Source organism: Vigna unguiculata, chromosome 5 (assembly GCF_004118075.2).
Source record: "Vigna unguiculata cultivar IT97K-499-35 chromosome 5, ASM411807v1, whole genome shotgun sequence".
NCBI lineage: Eukaryota > Viridiplantae > Streptophyta > Magnoliopsida > Fabales > Fabaceae > Vigna > Vigna unguiculata.
In genome coordinates this window covers 40,334,622-40,349,522 of record NC_040283.1, presented here as the reverse complement: position 1 = coordinate 40,349,522, position 14,901 = coordinate 40,334,622, and the positions used below count along the sequence as shown (strand labels likewise).

The window sequence follows — 14,901 nt, the reverse complement described above, 5'->3', positions numbered from 1 at the left end:
GTCATGGAATTACGTCCCGACCACTGAAGCACTACCATGAGGTCTCACCTAGAGGCTCATGGAATTACGCACTAACACAGACCAAACATACCCAATCAATAAAGTAATATTTATCACACATATAAGTCTCATACCAACCTTTATAACCATTCCTCATTCATATTCCATGCTGAATCAATAACAACTCATCATTCCCAAATCCACCAATATAGAATCGTACCTAATGCCAATACCATGTCAAAATTCATCACTTCTTACCCATGAATCATTCCATATCTCATATCAAATCCATACCCAACTCATCCTATTCAATCCATGCATATAGAATTTTTTATCTCATATCAATACCATGCCATTTTCATAACCAACCATTTCATGTTCATTTCATACCAAGAATTATCCAAGTTCATCATTCACATCTCATACACCCTCTCACACATGCATATTCATTCACCTCATGCCATTATATAATAACTCAATCAAATACATGCCAAACATCCAAGAACAGAGAAAATATCAAACCAGGACACACTCTCGCCTACCTCTTCGCTCAGGCTGAAGGGTCTCGCTCAAGCGAGAGGGAATCTCGCTCAGCGAGCTCCCTTCGCCTAGGTGAGAGCTCGAAAAGAGGAACAGGGAGCATTCACACTAGCTCGCTTAGGAGAGCTCTCTTTGCCTAAGCAAGGCATCAACTCGCTCAAAACAAGGATGACCCGTCTGAGCGACAGCTCGCACAGAAGGCCTGGGCGAGCCTCTGCCAATCTTGCTTAGGCGAGCCTGGCTCACCTGGGCGAGATTATCAGTTCTCGTCCCTGTTCTCACCTATAGCAATCACATTTCCACACCCAAACAACCACGCAAGGCATCCCACATATTCACAACAACGTATAATCTATACAAACACCAAGCAGACTTAAAACAGGCCAAAATGATTTAAAACTCGAAACCCTAGCTTCCTTTACTTGGAAATAAGCTAGCGAAAAGTTCTAACACTTAAGCGAATGAGCACTTCTGCTCCAGGAGCAGGTTTAAGAGCTGGAAATCTAAATACAAAGGGAGCACGAGATTATTACGAGGAACCCTAACGGCAAGCACAAAGATTAAACTAAAGGAGAATAGTATGCATCGAAAGTAACTTACGTGAGCGGAAGGAAGAAGTTGGACTCAATTGAAGTTGGATAAATCCCCAAACCCTAATAGAGCGTTCTGTTGAGAAAGAGAGAGAATGTGAGAGAACTGTGTTTGCAAGAATGCAGCGAGAGGGAGTTTGGCTGCCTTAGGGGCCTTGGACACCCTATGGGTAAGCCCTTAAGCCCATTAGATTAGGGGCAACCCCTTTAAAATTATGGCAAAATAAAAAGGAGGGTTTTAGATTCAATACCACATAAACATTACCTATTGATCTCTTAGTTACAAAATTAGATAAATGAACACTTTTCTTACAATAAAAGTGATTATATAAAACGTGGATTCGTCTTTGTTTACACATTTTTTTCTTCAAATTTACTCTTTGGGTAATTTTTATGTTAAATTCATATAATTACATTTTTTTATCCTTTTAATGATAATTTTATAAATTTATTTATTATATTATAATAATTATTTTAAAATTTCTCACTATAATAATTTTTTTAATTTTAAATAGTTATTTATAATATAAAACTATTTTATAGTAAAAAATATATACAAATTATTTATTTTTATAATAATTTTAAATAAAAATTATTTTGTAATTCAATAAATATTTGCTATGATAAATAAAAAAATGGAGGCATGAGTACTTAGCACATATATATTTCTATTAGTTGGACTACATATTTAGATTGTCACACACACTCTCTTTCTGCATATCCTATAATAATGTACTTCTTAACTGTTATGTTGAAACTGATATGATGAGATCTAGTTTTGTAGATTCATAAAAAGAATAATGAATTTTTATGTAGCATTACTATTTATGTTATAAAAGTATATTTTATAAAACTAATTTTTATTAGATTCATTAACTATAACTTTTAAATTTGTAAATAAGAGTATTTTTAAATAATAATATTTAATTATTGAATGTGATGAAATTTATTAGTTATATATAACTCTATCAAACATGGTAATTTTTTAGTTATATTTTAAGAGTGAGGAATAATGCATTTGTTTCTACATGAAAATTTGAAAAAAAAAATTGAATTAATATGCACCCAATATCAAATAAACATTACTTACTGATCTCTCAATTACAAATTAGAGAAATGAACACTTTTCTTGCAATAAAAGTGATTATATAAAATGTGGATTCGTCTTTGTTTACACATTTTTTTTCTTCAAATTTACTCTTTAAGTAACTTTTACTTTAAATTCATATAATACATTTTTATACCCTTTTAATGATAGTTTTCTTAAATTTATTTATTTTATAAATTAAAATAATTATTTTACCATTTTCACTTTAATAAAAAATTTAAATTTAAATAATTATTTATAATAAAAAACTATTTTATAGTAAAAATATATATACATATTATTTATTTTTATAATAAATTTAAATAAAAATTATTTATTAGTTCAATAAATATTTGTTATAATAAAAAAAAGGCTTAAATATACATTTGGTCTATTTTTGTTGTTTTTATTCAATTTGGTCCCTATTTTCGTTTTGTTTTTAATTAGGTCCTCATTTGTGTCAAATTGTAGTCAATTTGATCTTTTTCACTAACGGTGTTTAAATAGTTTACATCTTTGAACATTACATGTCACATGTCAGTTCCTAGTTTTTTAATTTTTATTTTTTTTATTTTTTTAAATTTTTTTAATTTCAAAAAAATTGTCCACGTATAAAGTCACAATTGTGCCACGTGTCAATGCTAGTGTCACGTGTCAGTTTGTGGTTGTATTATTTATTTTTATTCAATTTAATGCCGATATTCGTTATTTTTGTTCAATTCAGTCTCTATATTAGTTATTTTTGTTTAATTTAGTCTCAAATTTTGTTAAAATAGAACCATTTAATTTTTTAAATTGACGTTATTATTATTTATTTTTTAAATTCAATTATAAATTATATTATTTAATTATAAATTGAATATAATTCTTAGATTCAATTGTTAAATAGAATATAATTATTTAAATATTATTAAAATATTATTTTAAAAATATATATTAACATTTGTAAAATTCATATTTAAATTTAAAATATTTAATATTTTTATTGCATTTTAGATATTAAAATCTAAAATATTTTATATTTAAATGTTAATTTTACAAATATTAGTTTACTTTTCTAAAATATTTTGAATATTTAAAACATTGTTATATATCATTTTAAAAGTATTTTTTAATATAAATATTAGAAGAAAAAATTTAATAACTATATTCTTATAATATTTTAAATAATTTTATTCTATTTAGCAATTAAATATGAGATTTTTATTCAATTTATAATTAAATTTAATAATTTATAATTGAATTTAAAAAAAATAAATTCAAATGTCAATTTTAGAAAATATATTAATATAATTTGTATGAAAGATATTAAATTTAGTGTCAATTTGAGAGGGACAAAATTGATTTATTTTAACAAAAATTGGGACTAAATTGAACAAAAATAACAATATAGGGACTAAATTGAACAAAAAAAATAATACTACCACAAACTGACACGTGGTAAAATTGTGACTTGACACATGGACAAATTTATTGAAATAAAAGAAATTAAAAAAAAAACAGGAACTGACACATGACATATACTATTCAAAAATGTTAACTATTGAACAAAAAAACCAAATTGACCATAATTTGACGAAAATGAATACTTAATTCACAAAACAAAAATAGGGACCAAATTGAATAAAAACAACAAAAATATGACCAAATATATATTTAAGAAAAAAAATGGAGTCATGAGGGCTTAGCACATATGTTTTTACTAGCTGGAAGTCATATTTGGATTGTCACATGCTTTCTCAATCTGTACTGTCCTAGATTAATATGCTTCTTGATTGTTATGCTGAGACTGATACGATGAGATCTAGTTTTGTAGATCTATAAAATGAATAATGATTTTTTATGTAGCATTATTCTTTATGTTATAAAAGTATATTTTATAAAACTAATTTTTCTTAGATTCATTATTGATAACTTTTAAATTTGTAAAAAATTGTATTTTTTTAATAATAATATTTAATTATTTAATATGATGAAATTTATTAGTTACATTTAATTCTATAATGGTATTTTTCTAGTTATATTTTAAAAGTGAGGAATAATGCATTCATTTATACATGAAAATTTGAAAAAAAAAATCTTGAATTAATATGCACCCAATATCACATAAACATTACTTACATATCTCTCAATTACAAAACAGGAAAAATGAACAATTTTCTTACAATTAAAGCGACTATTTATAGTACTTAAGTTTGCAAATGGATAAATACTTATATTTTAATGAAATAAATTGAAATTGAAATTGAAATTATTAATAGATTTATTTTTTGATAATAGAAATTTAATTTTGCTTTGATAATGGATATTGGGGTGTAAGACTTTTAAAAGTGTAGATTTTTCTTAAAAATATTAAAAATGAATTTGAGAAAGAAATAAACGAAAATAGATCAAGAAAATAAATAATTAAAATTTTGTCGACATAAAAAAATTATTTAAGATAATTGAAAGAAAAACTTTTGAGGAAAAATGCAACAGTATACTTAAAATATATACAAAAAATAATGCAAAAGAGAATATTGTATTTGAATAGTAAATATATTTAAATTAGTTTAATAAACACATATTAACAGTGAAGACTTTTCTTACATAGTAAAATTTACAAATATACATTTTCATATATCCTTTAAAATAATAATCATCAAAGGTAAACAAATGTGTTGTAAGCGTTACATGGATATTTACTTCCCTTGTTCTTTTTCAATTATTGTTTTTTTTTTAATAAAAACCCATTTTTTAGAAATAATTTTTAAGTTTCAAGATAACATAAATTTTTTTATTTAATTAATATAAAAAAATTACGTTAATAGAGAAGATAAAATAACAGTTCATTAAACTAAAAAAAAAATTGACAGGGACAGGGAAGGAAATTGTTTTATTAGAAACATAAAAATGAAGTGTCTTCCTTTGTTTTTTAACTGGTTTATGCTTTAAGGGTTGTAATTAATATTTAAAAAGGAAAAGTAAAATGTTTAAAATAGTATCCAGGCAATTGGATGCCCTTGGTAATAATACAACAGTGTATTTTGATTTCACATGGATCTGATCTGAATTTTGATTGGAGTTTAATGCAACTGAAGATTTATTTTAAATATTTATCTGGTAGCAATTATGAGTAATAAAAGATTAACAATAAACGGTGTCATAATTACCTATTTCAAATATTTTTCACAGTCAATGCTACAAAACAAAAGGGTAATAAATATTTAACTTAAATAATATTTGCATGAATGACAATTGCAGTATAAAGTGGTGATCTGAAGCGCAGAGTAGACACACTCACTGTCAACCCGTTGTGAATTGTGGACCTTTTCACGACATTCTGAAACCAACCGAACATCCTGAGAAGAACAGTGTATCGGAGAAAAAAAAAACGCCAAGATGACGAAGCGAAAGCGAGAAGCGGAAACACCAGATGTGGCTGTTGATCACTACAAAATCCTTGAGGTCGAGAAGAATGCTAAAGAAGAGGAGCTGAGGAGATCGTACAAGAGACTCGCCATGAAATGGCACCCCGACAAAAATCTCACGAACAAGGAAGAGGCTGAATCCATGTTTAAAAAAGTATCTGAAGCGTATGAGGTTAGTTTCCCCCGAAGGGTGTCACAAAGATTCAAAAGATTCAATCTTTGAATGGTGGGTTTCATTTAAACGAACGATTTTCGATTTTTATTTTAACCTGTGTTGTTTTCTTGAAGGTGTTAAGTGATTCCCACAAGAGGGCACTTTTTGATTGTAGTCTAATGGCTCGGGTGGCACCTGCTGCTCCTGCTGCCTCTTCCACCCAGAAACCTCTCCAAAAAGCTCCTCCAATTGAGCGCAAGTTGTCTTGCACTCTTGAAGAATTATACACTGGAACCACCAAGAAGGTTAATATATGGAGGAAGTTCGGTGAACTTGGTGGGTGAGTATTTTGTCTTTTTCGTTGGAAGTACCTGCATTCCCGTTTGTTTCTAATGCCAATGTGCAGTACCCAGTGCTGGCGTTATGAAAATGGTTTTGATTTGGTTTGGTAGAACTAAAGTTCCGGCGTTAAAAAAAATGCAGCTGAGTTGTGGGTTGCGGCGAATCCAAAACCCTTGTTCTTGTGGCTGAAACTGCAGCTGTGAACAGGTTTCTAAATCCTGGGTACTAAAATTCTTTGATTTAGGGTTTTGAATTTAGGGTTTACGGATAAGGATTAAAAGGGTATAGATTGTGTAAAGAAGAAACTAACTGGGCTTGTAACCGCGTAATACTTTTGACTCAACGTATCACCAGTTTGTGTTTCATTTTATGGTGAGAGTGCTTTGCGAAAAAAAATCACACTTGAGAACCTGCTGCTTGAATCTATTGCGTGGACACTTTTTTCGATTTGTATTGCATCCTTTGTTTATTTGTTTTGCAAGAGTTTTTGTAGTTCTGGTTGATGTAGCAAGTGTAATTGTTTGTCTTACTGAGTAGCATTTGCTTCTTAACTTTTGCCCAGAAAACACTGCAAAAACCCGTTATCCTTAGCATGAAGAATTTGTATAATTTTGTAGTTTGTTGTTTGATTAATTTCCTTATGGATGCATAAACAGTAAGGATGAGGGAGAGGTATTGGTAGTGGAAGTGAAGCCTGGTTGGAAGAATGGCACAAAGATAAAGTATTTGGAGATGGGAATTCGGGTGCCAAATATGATACCAGCTGATCTTGTTTTCATCATAGAAGAAGAACTTCACAGAGTTTATACTAGAGTTGGAGCCGACCTTCTGGTGACCAAAACGATATCCCTTGTTGAAGCCTTGACAGGGTACACTGTGAAACTGGTTACCCTTGATGGAAGAAACTTAACTGTGCCAATCGACAATGTTATTCATCCTGAATATGAAGAGATTGTTGAAAATGAAGGATTGCCTCACCACAAGGATCCAACAAAGAAGGGAAACTTGAGAATAAGGTTCAAAATCACATTCCCACCCGATCTCACTCTTCACCAGAAAGTCGAAATGCGGAAATTTTTGACAGACTGAAACGTTCGTGTTGATGATTCACAGAGCAACAACTCTTGCGGCTCCTTTTTATCAAAAAATGCATCTTGGATTAGCATAATCTTGACTGGGTCAAGTTTTTACTTCAAATTTGAGGTTTTTTTAGGGATTAAAATTTTGTTTCTGTATACTGCCTGTGTTGTATGGTTCTTAGTCTGAGGTTGAGTCCTTGTTAATCCATGGAGTTTTGAACTCAGAATATTTTTGAGAGAACGTTTTAAAACTTTTCTTGATTTGTTAAAGATGTGTATGTTGAGGAAGAAGTGCTTACCCTTGTGATTGTGCATTAAATGTGTGGACACATTCTCAGTTTAGCAGCCTGTCTGGAATGTCTGGTAGTTGATATGACCAAGGTAAAAAGCTTTTCTAATTTCTTGAAGAAAGTGAAAAGCTTTTTCTCTTCCCTTTTTCCGAGACACGATTTCAATGACTTGGACCATGTTTATGCTACTATTTTAGACAGATAAAGCTTCCAAATAAATGCAGAGACTTTTCAGAGAAGAAGGTGAGGATATGTACAGCATTAAACACTCGATGTTATCGAAAAGCATTTGTTTGTTTCCAACACTTTTAGAACTTATTGTTCTCTACCAAAATGATAAATAAATAACTCATAAAGAATGTATAATCAAACTATATTTACTTTTATACCTTCATCTGATCAAATACTTTTATGATCCCACTCTTCATTAATAGAATTAATTTGTTATCATATTTTCTTATCGCACTACGAAAATTAACTAAGGATCAATACCCCGTAAACACTAATTTTAAAGAGAATAGACAATTAAAATAGATAGAGAACTCACACAAAATATATAGAAATAAGAATTTGACAACTAAAATCATCATTTAACTTCATTACCACTTCATTTATCACTGTATAAATATAAGTAAAGCCTCCATGTTGAGGGAACTTAATTTAGGATGACATAAATATATGCTCAACTCGATCAAAAGTTTACGTTTTACCCATTAGGTACTAAGGATTATATATATATATATATATATATATATATATATATATATATATATATATATATATATAGAGAGAGAGAGAGAGAGAGAGAGAGAGAGAGAGAGAGAAAGAGAAATGTCCATATATATTTAGTAAAAGAAAAGTTATGTTCTTTTTCTTAACTACTTTACCAATTCTGATAAAAAAAATATTTTAGAGAACCTCAGAATATATATACGTATCCTATGAATCAAAGTGAGTTATAGTTTAGTTGATATTGAAAACATAAGGAAATATATTTTATGTATACGAGTAAAATTTACCACTTCATATAGTTTTTTTTTCTTTTATTCTTTAAACACTAGTTAATTTCTCACATAATCAATAAATAAAAAATTGACATTAAAAAATGTTTTTTTTAATAATGGTTAAAATTTATTAGTTAGAGACATGGGCTCACTTGTAGAACTTAACTTATAAGATAGACAATTGATAAGTTAGATTCTCACATGACATAAAATTATATAACTTTGCAAGATGATTTGATTAAGATCTAGGTAAATTCATTATTCAATCCACTAACAAAATATTGTGTTGGAGTGGATATTATTTTTTACCTTTTTTATATATTAAATTCAACCCAATCTATTCTTAATCCACTTGAATTAGATCGACTTTAATTGCATTGAGATTTTAAAGAATTTTATAAATTTTCAAGTATTAAATTAATTGAAAAATAAAACAATTTTCACAATTATTAATTAAAGAGTTTAAGTAAATTAATAATTCAAGTCAGAATAAGTTTGTGTAAACTAATTCATGACATAAAAATATAACCATATTTTAATTAGTCCAGGATATAAGTGTGAAACTTGGTTTAGATATGAAACCACTCCTATTAAATCCACAATTTGTATAAAAGTAAGTTAATTTGGGCTGAGTCAGGTTTGACTCAATTATAAGTGAAACTTAATTCAATTTAAATAGGTTGAGTTGGATTGGATCGAGTTGGGTCATCAGGTAACTCAACCCAATGAACACCATTAATATATAAGCATATCTCATCTAGTCCAGGATATAAGTGTGAAACTTGGGTTGGATATCAAGTCACTCCTAATAAACCCACAATCTGTATAAAAGTAAGTTAACTTGGACTGAGTCAGATTTGACTCAATTATAAGTGAAACCTAGCTCAATTTAAATGGGTTGGGTTGGATTGGATCGAGCTGGGTCATCATGTAACTCAACCTAATGAACACCTTTAAGATATAAGCATATCTCATTTATTCCAAGATATAAGTGTGAAACTTGGGTTGGATATCAAGTCAATGCTATTAACCTACAATTTATATAAAAGTAAGTTCATTTGGACTGAGTCAGGTTTGGCTCAATTATAGGTGAAACCTAACTCAATTTAAATAGGTTGGATTGGATTAGATTGAGTTGGGTCATCAGGTACCTCAACCCAATAAACACCCTTAAAACATACCTACCTTATTTAGTCAGGATATAAGTGTGAAATTTGGGTTGGATATCAAGTCACTCCTATTAAACCCACAATCTATATAAAAGTAAGTTAATTCGAGCTGAGTCAGGTTTGACTCAATTATAAGTGAAACCTAACTCAATTTAAATGGGTTGGGTTGAATTGAATCGATCTAGGTCATTAGGTAACTCAACCAATAAACATCCTTAAAATATAAGTATATATCATTTAGTCCAAGATATAAGTATGAAACTTGGGTTAGATAATCAAGTCACTACTATTAAACGTACCCTCTCTATGAAGGTAAGTTAATTCGGGCTGAGTCAAGTTTGACTCAATTATAAGTGAAACCCAACTTAATATAAATGAATTGGGTTAGATTGGATGGAGCTAAGTCATCATGTAATTCAACCCAATCAACATACCTCCATATATTTTATTATTTAAAGAAAATTTATGCTTTTAGTAAAAAGTATATTATTATGTTATTCTAATTTTAATTTTTTTAAATAATTTATTCTTATTTAAATTTTTGGTACCTTTATATTTTTAGAAGTGGTATATATTTTTAACTTGAACAAGTTACTTTATTTAAATAAATTGATACAACTCAATTTTGAATTTTATTTTTTATAATTTATAACATGTCTAGTGAATATTAATTATTTCAATTTATAAAATTATTTTTAATTTGAACTACATACAAAGTAAATTAAACATAAAAATGTTAAAATAAAAAAAGTAAAAATAAAAAAGTTAAATAACTATAAATAACTAACTTAAAGTATATTTAAAATCTAATTCATTTTTGTTACTCTTCCAAAATACACCTCACAAAGAGAATATGTGTTAACAATATACTGTATTATTGATAAGTATTCCTTTTATTCTCTGTAATCAATTTTTAAAATAACATTTGTTTTTTTTTTCCTTTTTTCACTATAAGTAATGTTGTTTTGTCTTATAAATAAAGTCATTACTTTAGCTTTAGCTGAAAACGGAAAGACTGCACTGCCTTCATTTTCTGAAAACTGAAAAAAAAAAAAAAAAAAACTGATAAAGAAGATGGGTGGTGCTTATTACAAAGATCATGCAGGTCGACACCGATACGGACACTAACAATCTAGAATCGGGAATGTGCTGAGTCGTTGTAGTTCTGATTATGAGGTGATTTGTCGTGTTTTATTGTGCTGACATTTACTTCTTTTTTAGAAGAAATCTGTCTAGGTGTTTGTAGTAATTAGTTAGATATTTTCTGACATAATTCTATGTTAGTTTGTAATAACCTATAATTGGAGTTTCCAGTTTAAGGAATAGATCACTAAAATTTATGGAACATATCCAATTATTATGGAATTACATTGTCGTATAGAATGTCGAAGCATTAGGTCGTAGGTTGTCGGCTAAACCCTCGATGAATGTTCCCGGCGAAAAACCCAATGAATGCGCTTCCGGACAAAGCGGCGTATCTGTGTGTATTGAAGTTAGGACATGAATTATCTGATCCTCTTACTTATTTGTTTGTGTCTCTCTTTCATGTCCTAGTATTTCTGACATTTTCAATCCATAAAGTTATAATATAGTAACTATGTTAGATTAAATGACTAAATGTAATATTTTTATTATTTTTACCCTCTCTCTTCACACTTCTCTTACCATATTAAATAATGTTTTTATCTTATTATATATAAAAGTTGGTGCAACTATGTTCAAAGTTGAACAAATAGAAAAAAGTATTCCATTGAGTTAAGCAAATCTTTAACAAAAGATATTTCTCTCTTAATTTTCTCAACAATAATTAATGGATTTTATTTTACAAATTTATTGTCTATAAACAAATAGTCAAATGATAACCTATAAATCTTCTATCTATTCTTGCATCTAATCTAATAATATCCTTTGTCCAATGGTTAATCAAATTTATTTTCTAATATTGTCATCGCTGACCATAAGCTATTGGAAGTAGGTCTTGCAACAATTCTCATATTACATCTTGTATATGATAATTTATTCATGTGATTGCATATGATATTTTTTATTCATGTGTGAGACAGAAGTATAAAACATCATCAAAATTGACTTTGAAATCAATCTTAAGATGTTTTGAAATAATATATAGTCAAAGAATAAATTTTCAGAAAAGCGAGATAGGGGATGATACTATGATACTATATAAAAGGATCATAACTAAACATGTAACAATATAGTAGAAGAATTTCAGCCATAGAGAAATTCTTATTAGAGATAAGTTGTGTGTTATATGTGACCAATATAATTAAACTAACTAATCACTTTTTTTTTTAACATGCAACAAATATCACACATGAGAAATTGATAGGAGTAAGTTCTGTATCGCATAATCAAGTTTATCTATAATTTGCTACTTACAGTTCACAACACTTTGTTTAAATGAATTTATAAATCAAATGTGAAAAGTTGTGTAGATGGTCATGTAAGAGATATATGGCAACAAAGAAATAATATTATTTTTTAAGCATAACAACGTAAATGTAGATTTATTAACAATATTGGACTTGCATAGATTAAGACATGAAGGTGGATTACAAGTAAAATTCAAGAACAAATTTTTCCATTCTGATCGGTACTTTTGTCCTTAATCCTCAATACTATCTTTCCATAATTAGTATTTTCTAAGAGATATGGGATGAATACAAGGGTATATAAATGTGTAATACAAATATAAAAATCATATTATATATGTGCTGACTATTATTTTGAGAGGTTTTATATTTGATATCTTTTTATGAGTTTTCATTTTTATATGTTTTCAACTTTTTCATATTTATCCAATATAAGATTTAGATTCACATTTGAATCCCAACAATCTCTCATTTAAGAATGAGTCTCTTTCCACATTAGAATACTCCTCCTTGAGTATGTCTTTCGCCTTTCGTATGATTGTTTATCTTAACGGTATGCACTTGGCTTAACCTTTTATCATAAAGACTTTTGATACAAGAACTAACCATATTATACTTATATGAATCGGTCATCAAGACTAATCATTGATTCTAATACCATAACAAGTCTTTAGAGAGGAAGTTCATTTGGGAGACCAACAACACCAATGGAATTCAAATTCAATCTACATAAAATATTGACATTACATCCAATTCAAAACCTTCAGATAATAAGTTCATGATTCTTTATTCTTTTATATATATATATATATATATATATATATATATATATATATATATATATATATATATATATATATATATATATATATATATATATATAAAAGTTGAGTTTGTAGTATATCTTTATTTTCCTTTTTCTAATTTCATCCCATCTACAACCTTTTCTTTTTCTTTTCCTTCTATTTATCGAATTCATCATGGAATGGTGTTGTTACTCATTTTGTTATTTGGGCTTGGCCGCACGAATTACTATATATAAGAAAAAAAGAAAGCCCACCCAAAACCCTTTTTTCCAACAAAAGCAAGGGCTTTTCTTCTGTACCTCCATTTTCCTTCCTGCACTCCTATAAAACCTATAACCCTCAAACTAATTCTCATTAAAAATATATTGAAATCCTTGTACTTTTTTTAAACATTTTTCTGAAATATTTTTCAGATTTAGATATATCTTATGGAACATTCATTTCAGAATTACAAAAGAATATATTTTAGAGTAAGTATTTTGGAAGATTTTTTTTATTCAAAAATATAAATTTCGAAACATCCAATTTGAAATATAATTTTTTCTTTCTGAATTAAGTGATTTGAAAGATTTTTTAAAATACTTTTCGAAATACTTAATCCAAACTATATATATTTTTATATTCATAATTAAATGTTTTGGAATATATTTTTGGATAGAAAATACATTATGAAACACTCAATCCAAAATATGTAAAAAATAAAAAACATTTTGAATTAGATATTTCAAAAAGTATATCCAGATATGAAAATACGTTTTTCGAAACGTCTGATTTAAAATATATTATATTCCCCTTTTTTTTCTTTTTCTTTTTCCCAGACCTAAGAAACACAAGAAAGCGAAGAGGCCATGTAATAATGGAAGGGGATGAAGGAAGAAAAAGAAGTTAAATTGAGAGCAATGCGTTAGTATTTCTGAGATGTTTTATATTTTGCTATATAAATAACCTTTTGTAAAATTTGAAATACACAAAAAATAAAATATTTCTCAGAATAGTTATAAACACAAAGAGATGAGGAAATTGTCCTTTTAATGAAATAATAAGAATACTAATAAAACAAACCTATGTTTATTATTAATTACCTCTAATAAACAAACTCACAACTTGTTTATATCGTCCATTTACATTTACATTAATTTTATAACTTTAGAAAGTCTGAAATAAACGATATAAAAAAAAGAGAGTAGATTTATAGAATATTTGAAGCCTTTTTAACGGCATGAATGTTGAGATAATGATTGGTGTTTAGAGTGTGTGGTAGTTAGCATTTGTTAGTCGGCAAAGACAAAATGTAGCATTTTGTTTTAGGTACACCTTACATCACTGCTAATCTTATGACCTTTTGTTTTATTTATTTTTCAGTTCCGTGTCAACTTCTTCGAACTGTTTTGCCAACTAAACAACAAGGAACCTTTTACTTTTATAATTTTTAATCAAAATCGACTAATGATTTACAGTTACATCATTATCATATCAATACATATAGTCACAAAATGTTCATATGGTATTTCATTTACTTCTTTATCATTGGATTTAAAAACCTTTTTCTAGAATTTAATTTCTCATCACTTCATAAAAAAAATTCAAATGTACCTTATAAATTTTGAAGATATCAAATTTTCTTAGTTATTGTTCTAAACTAAACTTTAAGTTTAATTTAACTCCAAAAAATTAGCTTGTAAAGTGTCTTTATTATTTTTCAATGTGAAACTTTCAACACTTCCTTATGTCGAGATATATGGATCTTGATTGTGGGACTGAACACTAATGGGTAATCCAATAATAGTTCAATGACGAATAAAACAATATGTCAAACAAATAACAAATTTTTTGATAACAAATGACATAATAGGTCGAACAAATAACAAAGTTTGCTAATATATGTTCAAACTCACGACTCTGACACCATTTCTAAACGTGAACTTTAAATTTATCTTAACCTTACAAATTTGACTTGTAAATTAAGATTTACACCCACTTATATATTATAAATTAGCCTTATCACTAATTAATGTGAGTCGTAAATTACTTCTAATAAAA

The 14,901-nt window shown here is 27.9% G+C and overlaps 1 protein-coding gene across 1 annotated transcript; it reads left to right on the top strand.

Moving 5' to 3' along the window:
- Positions 1–5,482: 5,482 nt before the first annotated feature.
- On the top strand, positions 5,483–7,493 carry LOC114185976 (dnaJ homolog subfamily B member 13-like). The gene is made up of 3 exons (XM_028073967.1): positions 5,483–5,799; positions 5,916–6,121; positions 6,780–7,493. The coding sequence occupies exons 1-3, from the start codon at positions 5,599–5,601 to the stop codon at positions 7,210–7,212; spliced, it is 840 nt and encodes a 279-aa protein (XP_027929768.1). The 5' UTR covers positions 5,483–5,598; the 3' UTR covers positions 7,213–7,493.
- The last annotated feature ends 7,408 nt before the right edge of the window (positions 7,494–14,901 follow it).